Source organism: Emys orbicularis, chromosome 4, assembly GCF_028017835.1.
Source record: "Emys orbicularis isolate rEmyOrb1 chromosome 4, rEmyOrb1.hap1, whole genome shotgun sequence".
Classification (NCBI taxonomy): domain Eukaryota; kingdom Metazoa; phylum Chordata; order Testudines; family Emydidae; genus Emys; species Emys orbicularis.
The window spans coordinates 61,231,026-61,251,417 of NC_088686.1; the positions used below are offsets into that span (position 1 = coordinate 61,231,026).

Below are 20,392 nucleotides of genomic sequence, written 5' to 3' on the forward strand. Positions count from 1 at the left end.
ATTGGACAGGAGTTCTCTAGGTTATTTTGTAGTAACAAATGGGAGAAATGGCTCATTTCTCTGCATAATTTCTACAGGTGAGTATTAGAGAGCCCTTACAGATTTTCTGTCTATACATTCTATGAGGGGTCAACCCAAGTCTAAATGGGTCCCATAAAACCTATCTGTAGAACCACCAGCTTCCAAAAGATACAGCAGAAGTGAAAAATAGTCACTAGGAAAAAGAAGACATTTAAAAAAAATCTAGAAAACTGATCATAGAGTACTCTCCTTCCATTTCCTAGGGGTTTTTTTCCACTGCAATTTATCTAAAATGGTGTGTGAACACCAGCATAATGCTCTTTGAGATTCTTCTTTCCTCTGCCGATAGGAGAAATCCATGGAGCCAGCACTATTCTGTTTGAGAGAGGGAAAATGGTGCACTGATGGCATGAGGTTCCTTAAAGTGACATTCCAACTCGCTTCTAGTCTGTGGAAGGGCCTCCTATAAACAGAATAAATTTGATGAAGTCTGAGATAATGAAGACAAGCTAGCTGTGTCAGAATTGCCAGTCATGAAGCCACTAATGATCCTGAAATACCTGCTGCTAATGTCACACCCCCACGGCCCTGTCCCTCTCGCAGCCTGCAAAGAAATCTTCCACTCTACACTCACACCTTTGACCCTCCCCAAAATGCTTTGCGATGCTTGCAACAGTGTTAGCAACATGCAGTGCAGATCTGCCTTTCCAGGGGACCCCCCTGGGGGGGGGGGCGTGGTGGTGTGACACTAAGCCGGAGTGGAAGACAAAGTGTTTCCTACAGACCAAACCTCCCATCTATGGGTGATTCCCTAAAATCTCTTCTCTTCCACATTTTGAAAGACAGTGAAGTAAGTAGTAAGTTTCTGGTGAACTTCAGCAACCCATACAACTCCCTGGCTGGGAAGGATGGTATTCTGAGTAGATTAAGTTTATTTCACGGCCTAACTTTACTATAGCCCCTATTAATGTTTGAAATGAGCTTCCAGAAGCAGAATAAGGATTAGGAGAAGCATCTCTCATAATCTGCTTTCCCGATACTGGTCAGACAACTCAACTTTTTGGGTCTGAGCTATGGAGGTCTCAGCCATGGATGTCTCAAGCCCTGATATCTCAGCTACAGGTATCTTTCCTTCTGGTTGGTCCTTAGAGCCTTGTTTTCCTTCACTGCTGGCGTTCAGGGCTTCTTCCTTCTTGATATTAGCCTCCAGAGGGAAGCAGACTTTCACACAGTTCCTTGCCAAATCTTGTACCTCCATGCTAAGGGTTTTCACTTTCTCCTCATACTCTGCCAACGCCTCCTTCTGGAGCTGCAAATGGGGAAAAAAGAGAGGCATGTGTCCTGGTGTCACTCTCGGAACACAGGAGAAGCAATGTAAAGTTCATTCCAAACTGGGCTTTTATAGAATTCTTAATCTGAAAAGTGAATTTAGTGCTGGTGAGAGGGCTGGGATTTTAGCAGTGGAGGCTGAAATTCTTTAGCCACAGAACACATACATTAAGGCAGTGACCGTGTAAACTTCTCATCAGAGCCCCACCATGTCTCAATCCTGTTTTGGGAGGCTCATCTTACGAGGGGAGAGGGCAATTTATTGTCCATAGCTGAGGCAATCTTGGCCTCTCTGGTGAGGACTGTAATAAGGGTGCCAGTTATAATTGTATTTTTTATATTTGTACCATAGTCTGCTGAAAATTGAACTGTGATCACTAACTCACTTCACATAGGCCATCAAGAAGCATTCCGGATAGTAATAATTTTTGGTCTCTATCAACTTGCATAGGTTGGCATTGATGCAGTGACCTAGAGATGAGCTCCATGTTCTCCAAATCATACCATTTCTGTGTAACTTGTATGGGATGTGTCTGAAGTGGGGACTAATCATATGTGATATGTGTACATGGAACTGAGACTATACAGGGTGGTGTTATCAGAAGGGAGTTCATAAAGAGGACTGGCTCTCACATTAAGTCCTGGATTTACTGTACCGAGTGACCATATTAAATCCTGGATTCTTCTTTGCCTTTACCTGGCTTTCTTTCTCCTTGATCTTTTCTAAACAATGTGCCTGCTTCTCTTCCAGTTTCTCTTGGTACTTGATCATCTTTTCTGTCATCTTCAAGGAATAAAAAAACAAATTTAAGTTTTAAAAGAGACATTTCTCAGCGGAGCTGTATAAACATTGCAGAGAAAGTTCAGTATGACCAAAGCTGTATGTAACATGCTTATAAAGTGCGTGTCACATCCCCCTCTAGCTCTTCTATTTCTGCCAGCTAATGAAGTTACTCCGTTAGTCTCAAGGTGCTGTGTTCAAAAGCTGGTGATGACCTATAGTGATGGGGAGATCATTGCATGAACACACAATATATACCATGGCTGGATCTGCTCATCACAACTGATGCTCCTCCACGTACTGTAGAAAGTGTGCTTAGTAGGGCCCCATGTTTGCAAAGATTTTCACACATGCTTAACTTTAAACACATGAATAATCCCAGCAATATTGGGACATAAAGTCATGTCTCTGAATAGCCAGGCTAGAAAATTCTTTCCCTGCAGCATCCTGCTAGGTGGATTTGCAGAACCCTGGAGAAATCTCTTTTGTGATGCACTGTCTCCAGCTGGCAGGACCTACAATCCTTAGCAAGATTGTAGCTGTCGTCACACTATCACAGAAAGCATAGTCACTAAAGATTTGGATCTGCATATATCTTGAGGATCCAGTGCAGTAGGACTATATACCTAAGAGAGCTCAATGTTTGCACAAACCAGTGACACGCACACAGTACGTACACAAGACAACACCACCTTGCAGAGAACAAAGATGCTGCAGAAGGTTTCCACAGAGACACTTACCAGTTTGATCATCTGCACCACTTCCTGAATGTGTGAATTATTAATTTCTCTCTTTAATCTTTAAAAACACAACAACAGCAGGTATTAGTAAAAATAAATCCTATCTATCTGTTATCTTTATCCAAGGCACCAGTTAGTCAATATCTGTAAAATTACCATAAATTCTCATGTTTACGATAGGGCTGCTCGTGTCCATATAGAAAGACCAAATTGCATTTATAACCAGGAAGGATATTACATTGTATATAAATGTGCTAGTGAAAGTACCAATTTGAGGCATGGGCAAATAAAAAGCATAGAAAATTATTGTAACATATACAGTATAAAGGAAGGTGGCATATAACATTATATGTTCCAAGTGAACAAGCATCCAAAGTACTTTACTAAGGTTACGAGTCTCAAAAGTTGTATTTGTATCTTAACTGAGGTGAATAATAGATGCTCATAAATAGGTTCTAAAGAGAGGCTTTACGGAGGAGCTTCTTTTTAGTCTAGTCTGAGATCCATTTCTACCAAGGTGTAGCGTAGGTAAGGAGTGTTAGGAAAAGGCTGCATTCCCAGCCTTCATCTGAAAAACTGAAATGGCTGGAAGATATTGAGGCTTCTTTGCTACCTTAATGAGTAAGAGACTAAGATAAATAAGAGAGCAGAGCCTCTAGGATAGTGGAAAACACCAAAATGAAGGTACCAACCATACCAACTTGTGGTAAGTCCCATAGGGAGATGCTTCTCCATGCAAGCACACTGCTCTAGTCAAGGCTTTCCAGCCTTAAGAACTACAGCAGAACGCTTTCATCCATTTGTAATGACCTCAGGGGGTTTTCATATGGACTCTTTGGGTTCGATTCTGAGAGATGTTGAGCACTCACAGCTCCTACTAACTTCAAAGGGAATTGCAGGTGGTCAGCTCCTTTCAGGATCAAACCATTTAAGGTTGTACTATGTGGAGCTGATCTTCCCCTATAACACTACGTGTATGGAAGGCGCTGCAGAGCAATGCAAGAGCTGAGTGCAGACTGCAGCAGTGCCCTTACTACTGTGTCTAGAAATTTGGCCTCTCAGAGCATGTGTCCCTGTTTACCAGAAGGTGATGGCAACAGGGAGAGGGATGGAAATCCAGCCCACATGAAGACAGACCAAAGCTGGAGCAATACCATCCTGTGAGGGGAGTTGAAATTAGGCTGATAAGGGAGCAAGGTATATGGGTTTGCCTTCCATGTCCAATGTAGTGGCGGTTACTAACTGCCTAGTGGTGATAAAGACCATAGTGCAATGGAGTTCCCTGCCTGGGATCGTTCTCTGTTCTGTGCAGACCAAGCCCTAGGATGTCCATCCAGTACCTCTCCTGAGCAGTCTTGTCAATGGTACTCTTGGTCATGACTTGGATTCGGTCCAGTCTCTTTGCCTCCAGCTTCTTCTTTATCTCTTTAGTATCACTGCAGAGATGAAGATGTCATGAATGACGGGACCAACAACCATCAGACACTCTCTGTATATGAACAACTGGTTTCTAAAAACACATACCTTGGAGAGCTTTTCATACAAGAAAGGCAAACCTGGTAGCAAGGGAAAATTTCAGAAGAGATCTAAAATAAGACCCTTTGTTTACTGGATTTAAAATGTTCCTTACCTGAGGTGAGTGATCTCAGGGGGCTAGGACAAAATACACAAGGACATTATACCTGGGTTACATCATGCAAATCCATTCTGAATACTCTTAACACTTTGCTACACTTGTCTCCGCTAGAATATTGATAAGAGACACAGAAAGTACTCATAACCCTAAGTAAAGAGAAGCAGGAAGGCTTTGTATGATGATATGGGAAAGTTAAAAGAGGATATTTGAGCCAAACCAGTATTGTGAAAAAATAGAAATCCAGCCCATATGAAGTTAATAGAAAGGAGCGTAACCTATAGCAGATAACATGTGAAATGGAAATTAGGAAGGCTCAGGGAATTGAAGAGCAAATAGCAAAGACAAAAACAAATAACAGGAAATTCTTTAAGTATATCAGAAATAGGAAACATGCAAGTGAATCGCTAGGTCTTGCAGGCCCACTAGGGAATAAATTGCTAAAAAGCAAAAATTCTCCAGGTCAGGATGGTATTCATCCAAGAAGGACAAAGGACCTTTAGAATGAATGAAATGGCTGAGCTGGTCACAAAAGGATGCAATTTCCCATTAAACTCAGCTACTATATCAGAGGTTTTGAGGATAACAAATATGCTCATCTTTTAAAAAAGCACGGGGGTGATGTTGGGAATTAGAGGCCAGTGAGCATTACTTTAGTTCTAGGAAAATTAGTTGGAAAGTTTAATTAAAAGCAGAAATATAAAACATCTAGATGTACATGGCTACTGCATAGGAAAACTGTTCTCTAATTTACTAGAATTGTTTTAGTATGTCAACAAAATAATGGATAAAGGAGAACTGGTTGATATTATTTGCACTTTCAAAAAGCTTTAACAAAATCACTCAAAAAGACTACTAAAGAAACTATGTAGTTATAGGGGAGGCAACTGAATCAGAAACTAGCTAAGAGACAAAAAAGAACAAGACTAAACAGTTAATGTTCAACATGGCAAAAGATTAAGAATTGGGTGCCCCAATGTTCTTTACTAGAACTAGTGTTGTTTAATATATTTATTAATGATCTGGAAAATATGCTGAATAGTTAGTTGGCAACATTTGCATGTGACACAAAATTATGTATTAGTCAAGACTAAAAAAGACTAAAGAACTTCAGAGAGCAGATACAGTTTAGTGTTGAAAAATGTGAGATAATGCATAGTGGAAGTAATCATTTGAATTACTCGTACACATTGTTGCGTTCTAATTTAACCATAACCACTCAGGAAAAAGACCTGGATTTCTTTCTGTGAAACTTAAAGACAGTAAATTTAAACCTGATAAATAAAAACACTTTTTAAACAACATGTAATTATTAACCTATGGAATTCATTTTTAGAAGATACTATCCAAGCCAAGAACTTAGTAGGAGTCAGACATTTATATTGACAATGCAAATATTGTCAATTACACTAAACAGGATAAAATATAAAGTCTATAAATCTTCATGTTTCAGGACATAAGCCTGCCTGGGGTAGGAAGAAATTTCCCTTCTGAGCATCTTACTCCATAAATTCATAGATCCAAAGGCCAGAAGGGACCATTGTGATCATCTAGTCAGATGTCATGTATAACACAGGCCAGAGGCCTTCCCAAAATAATTCATTTTGAAGTATAGCTGATCTGTTAAACCAGCCAATCTTGATTTAAAAATTGCCAATAATGGAGAATCCACCACAACCCTTGGTAAATTGTTCTAATGATTAATTACCCTCACAGTTAAAAATTATAAATGTCCATTGAAGCATTTCCTGCATCTTCCTCTCATGCATTTGGCACTGGACACTGGTGGCGAAAGAACACTGGACTAGGAGGTCACTGGTCTGATCCGGTGCAGCAATGTACATATGCCTAGATCCACAAACTACAATCATCTTACAGACAATTTTACCTGCTGTACAATACTCCAAGCTGCTATCCATATAAAACAGAGTGTTGGCCAGCTAGAGCAGCTCTAACTTCATTGCTACTATGCTCTGAGGCACAACATAGAGCGCCATTCTGGAAGTCAGGAGACCGGAGTTGTCCTCCCATCTCTGCCACTGACTCATAGCATGACCTTGGGTAAGTCACACAGTTCGTCTATTTGTATGATAGTGATGCTTACCCAGCTCAGTACAGCGCTTTGTGATTACCAATGAAGTGCTATACTATTATTACTTTGTTATTCAAATGATCATAATTTACCTTTCTGACAATTCCTTCAGTGCCTTCAGCTCAGCTGCCTGCTTCTCCCTTGCTACTTCTATTAGTCTGGCAATTTGCTGTTCAAGGGATCAAAAAAACCAAACAAGAGTACACAGTCAGGAGCTAACTGATTCTCCTGCCATTGACTTCACCCTTCATTTACTTACAGCAGTCAATTAATCAACATGGTTTTGGAAATATGACACTGTGTCTGCAAATTGTGATTTGTGTATGTGGGCCAAGCTGTGTTGGTGGATTGCATCAGGGCACCTTTGGTGGAGCTATCCCTGTGGGTCACAGCACATATTTGTAGGGTATACCATGTGTGTATGTTCCTACCCTTTAGTTTGTGTGGGCAGATACAAGTGCCTCTGTTACACTGGGGCTCTGGGTTGCACTGTACTGGTGGGCAGTCATCGAGCTGAGGGTGACTCCTTGGCTATCACTAGATTTGGGCAGTGACCTATCTTCAGGTATAGTCTCTCTGGCTGTCATTCTCCCTGTGAGTGGTGATGCATCTGAGGGCACTGTGTCTACCAATGGCATTCTGTGGGATATGTTGTGTCTGATGGCACCACGTATATAGACCTGATCTTAGCTCCACTGAAGTCAGATGGAGAAAATACACTGATTCCAACAGGAACAAGATCAGGCCCCGTGAGTAGCACTCGGCCTGTGGGGCATGCTGTGTGTGGGCATTGCATCTATAGGCATTGCTTTGATTATAGCTGGTATGAAATCTGCTGGAGTGGCTTTATTCCAACATGTCATCTGCAAGGATACAGCAATGTTGGTGACTAGGGCTGTGTCAGTGGGCATTCCTGTTGCTGGCTGCATCTGCAATGCTCTAATGGTAGCAGTCAGTGAAGGTGTAACCTGGCTGGTGACACTCTCTGTGGGTCACCCCTAGTCTGTGAGTGCCCAGGTGGAGTACACATGCAGTCCATACCTCTGTGGCATGCTGCTCTTTCTTTTTCCGAATCCCATCATACTGCTCTTCCCACACTTGCATTAGGTCCATTTCCAGCTTCTCCTTCAGCTCCAAGACTCGGCTGTCAGCATTCTCTGCCATCTCTGCTGGAGTCCCTCCTGCACTGACCTCCTCTACAGTCAAACACCTGTTAACAGGAGGAACAGAGGAGGAATGCTTACTGCAGCACAGAAGATAATCCATTCTAGTTGTTGTACCATATCAAAGAGTCCTCCCGTACACCTCTCAGAAAGGAATGTGCAACTCTGTGCACACCTATGGAACTATGTGGCAGGCAACCCCCTCCATGCCTCTTTTTTGGAGGGTAGGCATGAAGACAGGGGAAGTGTGTGGCTCATGTGTGTTTCTCTGAGGGAAGCACTTAGCACGTCTTGTGCGTGCAGTCAGCAAGGCCTCCTGAGTGCCGTACAGCACATCTGGGGACTTCTTATGCTGTATTTTACCTTTTCTTTTTCTGGGTTTTCCGAGGGCATGCGATCTTCTTCCTGCCACACTGGGTGACCAATTCTGAGAACAGGGCTGAATATCTCTGCAGCAGCTCTTCCCTGCGCTTGCTTCCCTTTCGCTCCAGCTCCTTCAGCTCCTTCTCCTGTTTCTTCAGCAGCTTCATAAAAAGCTTCATCTTCTGCAGTTCCTCAAGGCTGGCTGTTTGGAGCTCTAAAATACAATATAAAAAGCGTCCTGGCTGACTGTCTAACCCACCTACCTACCTCTCTCTCATGCAGACATTCTTTCCATACTCTAATTTCCTTTTGTTTCAGGCTGTTTTTCAACACTGCCTCCAGCACCTCCTCCCTTTCATCGGGGTAACTGCAAGGTCAGTAAGCAACAGGTTGATTCATGGTCTGGGTACATGCCCGTAGAGCTGCCAGTTTTCTGTATTTTGTCCTGATGGTCAACCTAATTGTGTTGGGACACATCAGGATGTCATGAGGCACAAGACAAATTCACAAAATTAAGTGTCCCAGAAGCTAGGACAAATTTTAGTTGGAAAATATAGGGATGGGGTCGCAAAGTTATTTTAGGGGGGTCCCAGTATTGCCACCCTTACTTCTGTGCTGACTTCAAAGCTGGGCAGCTGGAGGGCAACAGCTGTTGTCCGGGCACCCAGCTCTGAAGGCAGCGCCGCCACCAGCAGCAGAGCAGAAGTAAGGGTGGCAATACAGTAATTCCCCCTTACAATAACCTCGCGACCCCCCCACAACTCCTTTTTGGGTCAGGACCCCAACAATTACAACACCATAAAATTTCAGATTTAAATTGCTGCAATCATGAAATTTACTATTTTAAAAATCCTATGATCATGAAATTGACCAAAATGGACCATGAATTTGGTAGGGCCCTAATTATGATCAGTATAGTCTTACATTGTCTGGGGAATAATGGTCTCTAGTTCTAATGTATGACATCCCCTCCAAGGTGTGAGGAAAGAGTGTTGCTAGTGGCTTTTAGGGGAGATAAAGGGTTATGGGGAAGGGTACAAGGGAAATGTTACAGAGACTCCAAGTCTAATGACTTGGGCAGCAAGTCATTAGAACTCTGGTATCTGTGGTTAAAAGGTTATTGGGGTGCTAAGGAAAGTAATGGTTTGTGCTTGGGAATCTGTAAGAACGTACCGAACTTTAGTTCTAGTGAACATTTGAAAGTGAGGAAATTCAGGGAGAAAGTGCAAACACAAATGTTTGAGTCAGGAAATTAGGCTTTATGAACTATCGCCTTCTAAAGTAATGACTCAGCTATATGCTGTATTAACAGCTATCCTTATACAACCATAACTCCATCCTAACAATGTTTTTTTAATTTATGAATATCCTTTATTTGTTGAGTAATTTATTCATAACTGTGATGTGTGGAAATTTGCAGCAGATGGATGGCAGTTATTTGGCATTTGATCCCAGTGGGGTAGTTTGACTGCGGGCAGGTGGATTCATCCTTGTGCCCTGTTTGGTGGTATATTCTGGCATGTTGGATTTTTATTTTGATGTTAATATTGTGTATTGGTTTTATCACACAGCATTATGATGCAGACAAATAGGCAAATAATAAATGCATTAAATCAACAGATGAAGGGCTCAGTCCACAGGGGGGCTTAAGCTGCCCTGTAGTCCTCTTCGTGCTGCTTCTGCCAGTGTAAAGGGGCCTTAAAGCCAGCAGATCTGGCCACTGTAGAAGTCCTTTAACATAGGAGCGTCTCTGACTCGGGTACTGGCGATGCTGGCTCTCTGCTGCCTCCTACAGGAGACCCTGGTACAATGTGTGTGTTGAGGGCAAGCTGGGAGGCATTAGAACATGGCTGAAGTGCTGCTGTGCTTCAGCTATTCACAGCTGCTGCAATGTCCCCTTGGGGCCATAGGCAGCAGAGCACAAATTAGAGCAGTCCTGAAGCTACTCTAAAATATGCAGGATGACTAAATGTGCCCCAGTTGGCGTAGGACAGGGGAGTCACAAAGGTGGCTTAAAGCTATCTTTAGAGCCCTTTAGAGTAATATTGGTGTAATTACCTGCAACTTCTTTTGCAACTTCTTTTTTAGTTTCTTTCTTCCCCAGGGCCATAGCTCCTAAAACCACAGAAGAGATTCTTGTTCACACCCTACCTCTGGGCTGAAAATGGAGCAGTGGAGAATGGGGAGCGGGGACTCTGCTCCATTCCCACTCTTGCTTACGCTGGTGTAAGGGATGCTGTGAGAGGGGAAGTATATATTCCTGCATCAAATACCCTTGCTGCCATTTTTGCTGTTTGGGAAGAAACATTACACACAGAAGCTGCAACAAGTCCCAGAAGGAACTCAGGGATCAGCTCAGCTGATCAATAGAGTGTCTAACATTCATCAGCACTCAACAGATACAATGGAACAGAACTTCAGTAAGGTCAATCTTGCCAGGTGTGGAGTGCCCTCAACGTGGCTTCAATGGGATTTGATGCACCCAGAACTTTGAAACAGGCAATCAGGACCTCACAAAATTAGGCTTTGTAAAATAACATACAGGTAAGGAACACTGAGGTGTTACTGACTAGAACCAAGTCATCCACTAAATCCATCAAGCTACATTTCCTGCCCCCAATGTTGGTGAGGATTTGGGTAGCCTTGACCTCCCCTCATACCATTAGCATAATCAGGAGTAATTCAGCTGAAGTCAGTGGGCTTCTTAGACCAATGTGAAAATAGAGTAAATGAGAGAATTAGTTTAGTGTTTATATATTTCTGAGAGAAAAGGATTCTACATCCTTGCATTGATTCAGTCATTGTGAGACTCATCATTTCAGATGACTGGGATTGGGACCTATACATCCATGGCACACGAATCCTGGTGCCATAGGCTTGAATGGATATAAAGGAATAGGTTTAATCTGGAAACCCTTCCCCAGGTCTGGATGTCTGACTGTAAGGAGGAAAGGGTATGAAGGCTGGTGCTCAATTTGTTAATCTACAGAAATTTCTTTAGCGCCTGCTGGTAATTTACAACATGAACTATCTCGCCCTCAGTTATGTGTTTCTCTTTTAACCATATCTCTGCTCCTTTCCAAAATGTTATCTTCTTGTGACTGTAGTGCTGGTGAAGGTGCTGCATTGTCAATGTTGGGAAGTGATCTCCCCTATTTATTCACAATACAGGAACAGTACAGCATAAGCAATGGCAATGTAATCTTCATCCATACTGCTGCACCTATTATGTCCCTACTCTGACCTGGAGCGACCACCTCTAGGGGTAAGAAGATAGTTCTGTTTCCATGCTCACTGGACCTTTGGTTTATCTATTGAGATTATCAACTGTGCTAATTGTGATGGTGATTTTTATAATGTTGTACACTTGGAAATGGAGTGAAATCACCCACTCGTTTCACACACACACCTAAAGAGTGACTGGATGGTAACAACTTTTGTTCAGTATTGAATGAGGCCAGAATTTAAGCAAGTGACCTAGAGGTGAAAGGCTCTGATTCCATTACCACTCTCTAGGGCTATCCAGCACCCCCTTCTTTCAACGTTTGAGCAATGTACATCTCCCTCCTCATTCTTTTAGTCCCACCTACATCTACAGCTTTACCTGCAGGTCCATTTGAAGAATGCAAACTAAAAGTCCTGGTGGAATTTGGTATCCCATTGGTTTGAGCTGCTGTAAGCGTCTTCTGCATGTCAGGCCCCTAAAACAAAGATCAGACGTGAATCAATGGTATAGCAAAACAGACCCAGGAAATAGATGTGGTGACTGATAGAGCAATCAATATAAGTATAAATCCTAGCAAAGCCGGTGAGGGAAACAGTACAATGCTTTCCCATTTGAGACAATGGAATCTCCCAGGAGCTTAACATCATAGTCTGCTTAGTTTTGCAATCTGTGGGCATGACTTTCCTGACACCAGGCAGGATCCCCTTTGGTGGTTTATGTTGTCTATACAGTCGCTGCACCAGGAGATATCCACAGCCTCAAGGAATTAGACAAGGCTTTCTGAAATAGACACTGAATCCCCTCTTACCCTTCAAAGACTGAACTACTGCTACACTGTCCTTGCTCCTGGCAGGGTGAGGAAGCATCAGGATGAGCACCCTGCATCATTTCAGACTGAACCCACAAAGCACGTTGCAGAACGTGTAGAAACACTCACCTCTGCAGAACCCTGTTTCAGCGTCACTGATCTCTTGTCCTGGGTATTAAAGAACTTAATGGGGTTGGAGAGAGCAACAGTCAGATCTGGAAACAAAGAGCAGGTCCAGATTGTCAGTGGACTCGTCAGATTTCCCCTTTCCCTGCCACTCAGATTTTATTTCTGGGAATAGCCATTCTCCACACTAACTGCCTGAGGGATGTACTGCAGCCTGAAGAAATCCCTCGCTCCCTTTCCTAGTACTAGAATGTGTTTCCATTCTCCCTGCTCTCAGCCCTCTCTCGGATGGGTTCTCTCCCACCCCGCTGTCTTTTTATCTCAACCTCATCCTGGGGAGAGCACTCCCTACAAGTTACAGGGAGGCACTGCCATTCTGCCTACTCTGTTCCTGGGAATGCTGTTTTCCCACTTGTCTCTCACTGAACCTCAGCCCTAACTAGAGCTGTGCAAAATGTTGGCAATGAGGTGGAAAACCATGTGAAGCTCCCAAATATGACGCTCAGACTAAGGCTGGTAAAAGGACCAATAAAAGCGCCCTGACTGGGGTGGGGGGCTGGACTCAATGACCTTTCGAGGTCCCTTCCAGTTCTATGAGATAGGTATATCTCCATATATTATTACCTGCCCAAGTGTCAGGGACATAGTCCTTCATCTCCAGGTACACAAAGAGGGAGGGCATAGTGAGTGGCATGTTACTCTCACTGCGAAGGCAAACGTGGTGATAGCCTGATAATAGAAAATAGGAGAGAATGAGTGAGGGCATTCCCTCCCCCTCCCCATGTCCCAACAGGAAACACAGCAGTCTGTGAGTGACGTGGAGGAGAAACGGAAGGCGCTCATATTCGGGCATTATGGGTTACACAAAGGTTCCACTGCAATGAGTTTGGAGGGTCTCTGCTGCTTGAATCCCTCAAACACAACACAAAGGAGTGCAACAATGACTGATCTCCTGTGCTCAAGAGAGGACAGCACAACATCTCCCTTCATCCCCAGAGAGAGCACCACTGCACTTTGGACCACGGTTTCTAGCACTGCTACTTGCATCAACTCCATCAGCGCATGGGGTCACCTCCTTAACACCAACCCCTAGCATAGCTCAGCTTAATATTGTACTGCACAGGACAGCAAAGGACAGTGATGAAGGACACAGAAGGAGTTTCCACAGAAAGGCCTGACTTTACCTGAATGCACAGCAATAATGGGAATGATGCGTTGACCAATGAACTTTCCTCCTTCCTCCAAAGCCACAATTCTGAGAGAAGCCAACTCTGGCATCAGAATCTGGGGAGAAAAATGTAAGAGCTCAAGCCCCAGGTGCCTTACTATGACTCCTAACAGGGTATTGGTGTCACTAAGTAAAAATGTAAACACAAGAAGGAAATCACCCCCCCTCCCCCACTGCCCAATAAGAGCTGCTTTGTGACCCCATAGTTTACAAGAATGAGCTCCAGGTTGGGAATCAGGCATTTCTGAGGTCTAACCCTGGCTTTGGGCTAGTCACTGCACATGTCTGTGTCTCAGAACCATCCTCTAAAATGGAGATGATACCCACCTTGCCTCATGAGCTGGTGAAAGCTTCCCCTGCTTTCCCAAGGGTGTTGTGAAGGTGAACATGTAAAGCAGTATGTAAGTACTAAGCATTATTATTACCTTGCTGGTACCCCCCCATACCCCACAGCTGGAATAGTAGCAACAAGCAAATCGGTTCTTCCAGGGAAAGTTGCATGGATCCTATGATCTGACTCACATGAGACTCTCTCACTATTCTACCATTGTTCCTAAAACAGTGCCTCTTATTCTGTGATACAACATGGGTGTATTTACTCTCATCTTTTCTGCTTCCTCATGGCTGGAGATTCCCAAGGCTCATTTGATTAGCAAATTCAGTTTGAAATGCTCAGAGAGGAGTGTTTTGGCCTCTGGGATGTCCAGAAAGGGTTCCCAATGATCCTTCATCAATAGAGGGACTTGTGGTTGTTCGAATCTCTGGCCCATGGAATCTCCACAAAGATCTTTATGGATCTAAGAAGGAGTTTTTCATGTGGCCCTGGAATCCCCAAAGAAAAAACTCATGATCACTGGTCTCTTTAGGGGCCCTTTATCTGAGTTACCATGAAGTGTTGTTACCTTTTCAAAAACAAAAGCCTCCTCCTTCCATACAGGGTTGAGGGAATTGGCACTTGATGTCAGCTTGGTTCTGTATTTACGTTTTGGGTCCCCTGGCAAACCAAACAGTTCCACTTCTACATATGTCTTCACGCTGCGCTCTGAGAGGAACTGGCCAGAAAGGATCTAAGAACAAATAGAAATAAAACTAGCAATGGCTAGTAAAACCCTCTCCAGCCTTAGAATTAGGGTTAGGGCCACTTCTTCTGTTGCCTGTCTCCTCTTTTTTCTTGGTCACTGCTGTCCTCCAGCCCATTCATTCCCTATAACATGCCTGTCTAATTCCTCTTTCCCTTCCCCGGTGCTCCTTGCTTTAGTGCTCCCCCCGTCATCTTCCGTCCCCATCACCAGAGCCCGGGATTATTCCATGTGGCAGATGCTAATTTTCTATTTTCATGTGATTATGATTAATTTTAAACACTGAAAGGACTGGGAGTTGCCATAGTAACACTCTCCGGCAGGAAGTTACAGGTTCATTTGCCATTAAGAGCCCTCCTGGGTGGTAAATAGAGGAGCTATAGGTGCCAGTTATCTCCCTGCTGCGAGAGTGCAGCTCTGTCAGGAGAGAAACAGCTCAGGGGCTTGTACTTGCCGTTATTGACAGGATGCTTGCTACCACCACGTCAATACGGTCCACAGAGTAAGGGTCGAACTGCTTGTCTGGACGCCGCATGAATTCGTGTTTGAGAAGGTAGCCGCTCTGGCCGTTGAACTCAAAGAGGGCCATATTCTGTTGCATGGGGACATCTGAGGGAGAGAGACAACGGAACACAGAGACAGGAATTTTTGTGGGAGTGCAGCAGTAAGGTCTGTATGTATCAAGGAGCTGTAGAGACTGAACTTCTGTAGCCTGCACCTCACACCCCCTCCTGCACCCCAAACCCCTCCTACACCTCAACCCCCCCAGCCTGGAGCCCCTTCCTGCACCACAAACTCCCTCCCAGACCCCTCACCCTTTCCTGCACCCCAACCTCCTGCCCCACGCTCAGCCAATGCACACACTGCAGTTGAGAATGTTACACTGATTTGTGACAATCCCTGAAGGGTTTTTGGGTCTATAAACCACAAATGACACTAATAAAAAGTAAAATTAATGAAATGTCCAGTGTATTCTATGAGGTTAGGTGCAGTGTGACCATATGACCCCTGCACCCAAACTCCCTCCCAGAGCTTGGACTTCTCACTCCTGCACCCCAACCCACTGCCCCAGGCTCAGCCCAGAGCCCCTTCCCACATTCCGAACCCCTCGGCCCCAGCCCAGAGCCTGCACCCCTTCCCGCACCCCAGCCCCCTGCTCCAGCCCGGTGTCAGTGAGGGAGAGCGAGTGACGGCGGGAGGGGGAATGGAGTGAGTGGGGCGGGGCCTCAGGGAAGGGGCAGGGTAGATCTTGGGTTGATCTTAAACTCAAAAAGTGATCTTGTGCGTAAAAAGGTTGGAGACCACTGCTCTAGCCCTTCTCAATCTGTCTGCTCCGCTATTAATGTTTGCCCTCTCCTCCTTCCTTTGCCATTCACTCACTCTTTCTACGCCCCATATACCATACAATCCCCTCTCCACCAGTCTCTCCGACTTTCACTTTTCCTTCCCCTCTCTCCCACTTTCCCTCTCCCCAGCCCACCTATCGATTCCAAGGCCAGAAAGGACCATTGTGATCATCTAGTCCGACCTCCTGTACAACACAGGCCAGAGACCTCCCAAATAATTCCTGTTTGAACCAGAGCACATCTTTGAGAAAAACACCTAATCATGATGTAAATTTGCCAGTGATGGAGAATCCACCTGAACCCTTGGTAAACTGTTCCAAGGGTTAATTATCCTCACTGTTCTAAATCTGCACTTTATTTCCAGTCTGAATTTGTCAGGCTGCAACTTCCAGCCTCTAGCTCTTCTACACTCTCACGCACGTGTGTGTGAGAGACAGAGGCCCTTCCTCCCCACCTTCTCACCCTGGGCATGCAGTACCTAAAGTGGACATGGGAAGGGGGAGCCCTGGAGCCCCTTCGTGCCCACCCCAGATCAACAACACTGGAAACAGCAGTGGGGAGGGAAAGTGCTAGAGTGCGGTGGAGGGAAGCTCCTCTGCCTAGTTGAGCATGCTGTCTACAACAGCATCTGTGGCTTAGGTGTAGCTGTGCATCCCAACAGCCTGTGTTAACCACTACACTCCCCACACCATCTGAAGAATGAAATTAGGCTGGCCTGAGATGATTTCTGCAGATGCTGGACTGCATGGATAGTATGTGGGAGGATGGAGTTCAAAGGTATTGTCGTGCAGGGCTAACTCTGTCTGTGCTGCTGAAAAAGGCTCTGTCTGCAAGAGAGAGAGGCTCAGTTGGAGACCGAGAGATATCCAGGGGTAGGTCGAATTTGACAAGACAAGGGCAAAGCAAACAGCACACATGTTCAGAGGCACCTGGTAATACCGGGAAATCCCAGTGAGGGAAAGAGGGGAAATAAGAGTGGGTGTGAACACAACCCCACCTATTGAGAAGCATGGGACAGCTTGCAACTCACCCATTGTCTGGAAGTTTAAGGCCACCATTTGACAGCCGACGTTCCAGAACATCTGAGGCATGTAGTTGGATGAGTCCATCCGGGTGCCCTTGGGGTAAATCCGGCTCATCTGTCGCTTGTTATATCTGCAGTTACTCCATAGGAAACGGGTCTGGAGTGGCCTATTGCTGCACATGTGTCCTGGGACTAGCTCCCAGTTCCAGATTACATGAGCTTCTTTAGGTCTGAAATGCCTGCATCCCTTGGTAACATCCCATGTTATAAACACCAGAGGCTTTAAGACATGGTATCAAAGCGAGAACGCTTTCCTGCATCCCTATATAACATGATGTGCTCTATGCTTAGCAACAAGCATTTGGTAGTCCTGACTGCACCTGCTAGAGGGCAGCAGGCATCCTATCGGGAAGCCCTGTGACCAGTATGACCTACATGTGTCCCAGATAATAGTACCATGTCTGAGTTCTCTGTGTACTTGGTACTTTTCATGAATTGTGAGTGGAGCTAATAAGGTTCTGAGCACCCAAAGCAAATTGTGCTGTCTTTACCTTATCCCAGGAGCCTGCAAGCACTCATGGGACTGTGCATTGTCGTACAGTTTACCAGAATGATACTATATGACAGGGAGTAATGCTTTCATATTCCGCTTAAAATGCATCACCCAGGTACACAGGACAATGCTGCCTAAGAGCTCATCTAGCAAAAAGGATACTCTACAAACTGCACAGCAGATTTGGTCAGTAGATCATAAGCCTTCATTTCGGTGAAGGAGGAGATGACATAACTTCGGTTCTGCTCTGGGAGTATGGAAGAGGGAAATGTTTAAAAGACAGGCACTCCCAGCACCCCATCTCATACTCTGGCAAGTGCCGCAATCAAAGCATGACACATTCATGCTGGGCCTCAGACCAAGAAACACCCAGCCTGTCTCTTTCCCCATGGACCCACCTATACCTTTCCCCATGGACCCCATGATCAGATCAAGACACCTCCATCCTTGCTTGGCCCTCTGAAATGGGATTGGAGGAGTACTCATAAAGGTTTATTTGAGCTGTTGGGATTTGGGTTGGGTTTATCTGGGACAGGCAAATGAACACATCCAGAGGATCAGCTTGCAAAGAGTTGGGGAGGGTGTTAAGAAGTTCACCTTTTCTTTTATAGAAAACATAGCAACCGTTACAGCCCTTAATTTTGTTTCCAAACCACACATTATAATCTCACAGACAGAGGGGGGCTCACATGGCAGAGATGTGTGCAACATAAATTGTTTCTTTGGTGTCAGTGCAGGAGTTGTCTTGTTTCCCCTTAGCTTGAGTTGTAGGTTCAAGTGAACCCAAACACTGACAGCAAAGCTCAATGAAAAGCTCTGCATTTTACCAGGTTTTTCACTAACACCATGAATCAACCCAGTTCACTCAAAACTGGCCCCAGGTTTGAGAATCTGAAGAACTTGGTATGTTTGATGAAAGCAGGTGCATTTCACATGGTTACAGGTGTACAGCTTTCTCCATCACCCAGCAGGGGGAATCCCCACTGAAGAGAAAGACCAGTCAAATATACTGATACAGACTGGGCTAAATTCTGCTCTCATTCACACCAGTGTAAGACAAGAATGACTCCATGGATTGCAGTGGTGGTGGTGTTGATTTTAGCTAGTGTAACTGAGAACAGAATTTGACCCATTGACTACAAAGGGATGTGTGAGCTGCACATGTCCATGTTTGCTACTGTAAGAGAGAGCAAGGAGGGTAAAAGAAGATGGCATGGGGCAACAGAGTATCTGCAAATACAGCTGCAGTCAAAATAGCTGGAAATTGTCAATATGTGAAAGTTCATACTAGCTGTTTCAATTAAAACATTTAGAATAGTGAAAAGACAAGAATCCTTCTTACCTGTTGAGGTATCAAAGGAGTCAAATTTGATGGGCTGGATGTAATTAACCAGGCTGGACATTTCCTCATAAGCTGTCACTTCCAAGCCAGCAGTGCCCTATGCAAAACGAGAATAGACAGATGAAGAGACATCTCCCAGAAAAACAACACACTCACAGTTGGTTCTCTAAGGTTATGGCTACACTAGATCTGGAAGCAAGCGTCCCAGTCCTGGTCTAGACTTGTGCTAGCAGAGCTCACACAAGTACGCTAAGAATAGCTGTGTAGATGTTGCTTTGAGGTTGTGGCTTGGGGTAGAGCTTGGGCTCTCAAGTCTGTGGGGGACAGAGGAGAGGGGGCTTTAGATTAAATAGTATGATGGGACCCCACAACAAGCTGTGATAGGGTCACTGTCCAGAAGAAGCAAATGGACCAAGAGAGGAAAGGTCAGTGGCACTACCTCATCTGACTGCATCTTTTTAATCTGTTCTTCATCCAAGTTTCCAGATTCCTCCTCCTCTTCCTCTGGGTCCTCTTCGGTCACATCACCTGCCCAGACTAAGCATACACAGAGTTCACCAGCAGCACATTTAGACAGGATAGCATGAAGGATTGCCAACATGTCCTCTAATGCTGCCTCCACTAGCAAGGGAAACATGCCACTTTTCTGAACTGAAATTCCTCCCAGTGTAAACGTGGGAACACGAAAGGGGTACAAAATTGCTCTAATGGCTGCATCCAAATATGGAGAGGCACCGCTCTGGGCTGGTGCACTCAAGTAATTCAGTTCTTCCTCTTGCCGGTCTCCTTAGCCCCAAATAACAGTAACAGGATCTAAGTTGGCTGTATCCCCAGAGCCTCCAGCCTCCCTTCATAGGCTTCTCCCATGAGAAGTGGGCTGTAGTCCCACTTCCCCCACCAAGGGTCAGACCTAATGGGACAAATCTGGGAGTGGATTTACTTTAGATCCTGATTCCTGGCTATTCTACAGAGGAGCTGTTCCTGCATTGTGTGTGCCTTCTGTAACAGGGGCATGGAGACTCCATGGGCTGAAATCTCACTTGTTCTGTCTTGGGGGTCTCCAAATGTAAGATGCAAAAGAGATGAAAGATCTGGGGGAGCTGTAGGTTGTACAGGCCTTCAAAACATTTATGGTTAGGAAATATGTCATGGTGTATTTGCTGGATGCCATAGAGCTACTCAATGACAACGCAGGACAGGAATCAAGGGCAATATAGCCTATCCATGCACACATCAGATCAACAGCCAGTATATGCAGCAGTGCATCTCAGGAGAAGCAGAATGGTTGGCAGATAACCAGGCAATGTATTGGTAACATGATCTTTTAAGGCTCTGGTATCACTATTAGTGCTATATGGTGTCTGAAAACATAATTCTATTCTGAGGAACTGATCCCCCTCATTCTTCACTCTGAAGTGCCTGAACTTATGTATATTAGATCTCTTGAAATAACACTGGGCCGGTTTGGACTTTCTCCAAAGGGCCAGGCCACCCCATCTGAGTGGAATGAGTCCCCTCCCTCACTTCGTATTGTACCA

The 20,392-nt window shown here is 44.7% G+C and overlaps 1 protein-coding gene across 1 annotated transcript in view; it reads right to left on the minus strand.

The window, feature by feature from the left end:
- Nucleotides 1-378: 378 nt before the first annotated feature.
- Nucleotides 379-20,392, minus strand: part of PLCB2 (phospholipase C beta 2) — a 59,839-nt gene continuing 39,825 nt past the window's right edge. The window contains exons 15-33 of the mRNA XM_065404271.1: nt 19,294-19,391; nt 18,855-18,951; nt 17,675-17,759; nt 16,966-17,090; nt 15,044-15,198; nt 14,413-14,577; nt 13,467-13,566; nt 12,907-13,011; nt 12,286-12,371; nt 11,727-11,823; nt 10,181-10,237; nt 8,123-8,336; nt 7,638-7,806; nt 6,689-6,765; nt 4,212-4,307; nt 2,872-2,929; nt 2,048-2,134; nt 1,079-1,330; nt 379-484 (exon numbers count right to left, since the gene is read on the minus strand). Coding sequence (XP_065260343.1) covers nt 392-484; nt 1,079-1,330; nt 2,048-2,134; nt 2,872-2,929; nt 4,212-4,307; nt 6,689-6,765; nt 7,638-7,806; nt 8,123-8,336; nt 10,181-10,237; nt 11,727-11,823; nt 12,286-12,371; nt 12,907-13,011; nt 13,467-13,566; nt 14,413-14,577; nt 15,044-15,198; nt 16,966-17,090; nt 17,675-17,759; nt 18,855-18,951; nt 19,294-19,391 — 2,216 coding nt within the window. The 3' untranslated portion in view covers nt 379-391. The remainder of the gene's footprint in view (nt 485-1,078; nt 1,331-2,047; nt 2,135-2,871; nt 2,930-4,211; nt 4,308-6,688; nt 6,766-7,637; nt 7,807-8,122; nt 8,337-10,180; nt 10,238-11,726; nt 11,824-12,285; nt 12,372-12,906; nt 13,012-13,466; nt 13,567-14,412; nt 14,578-15,043; nt 15,199-16,965; nt 17,091-17,674; nt 17,760-18,854; nt 18,952-19,293; nt 19,392-20,392) is intronic.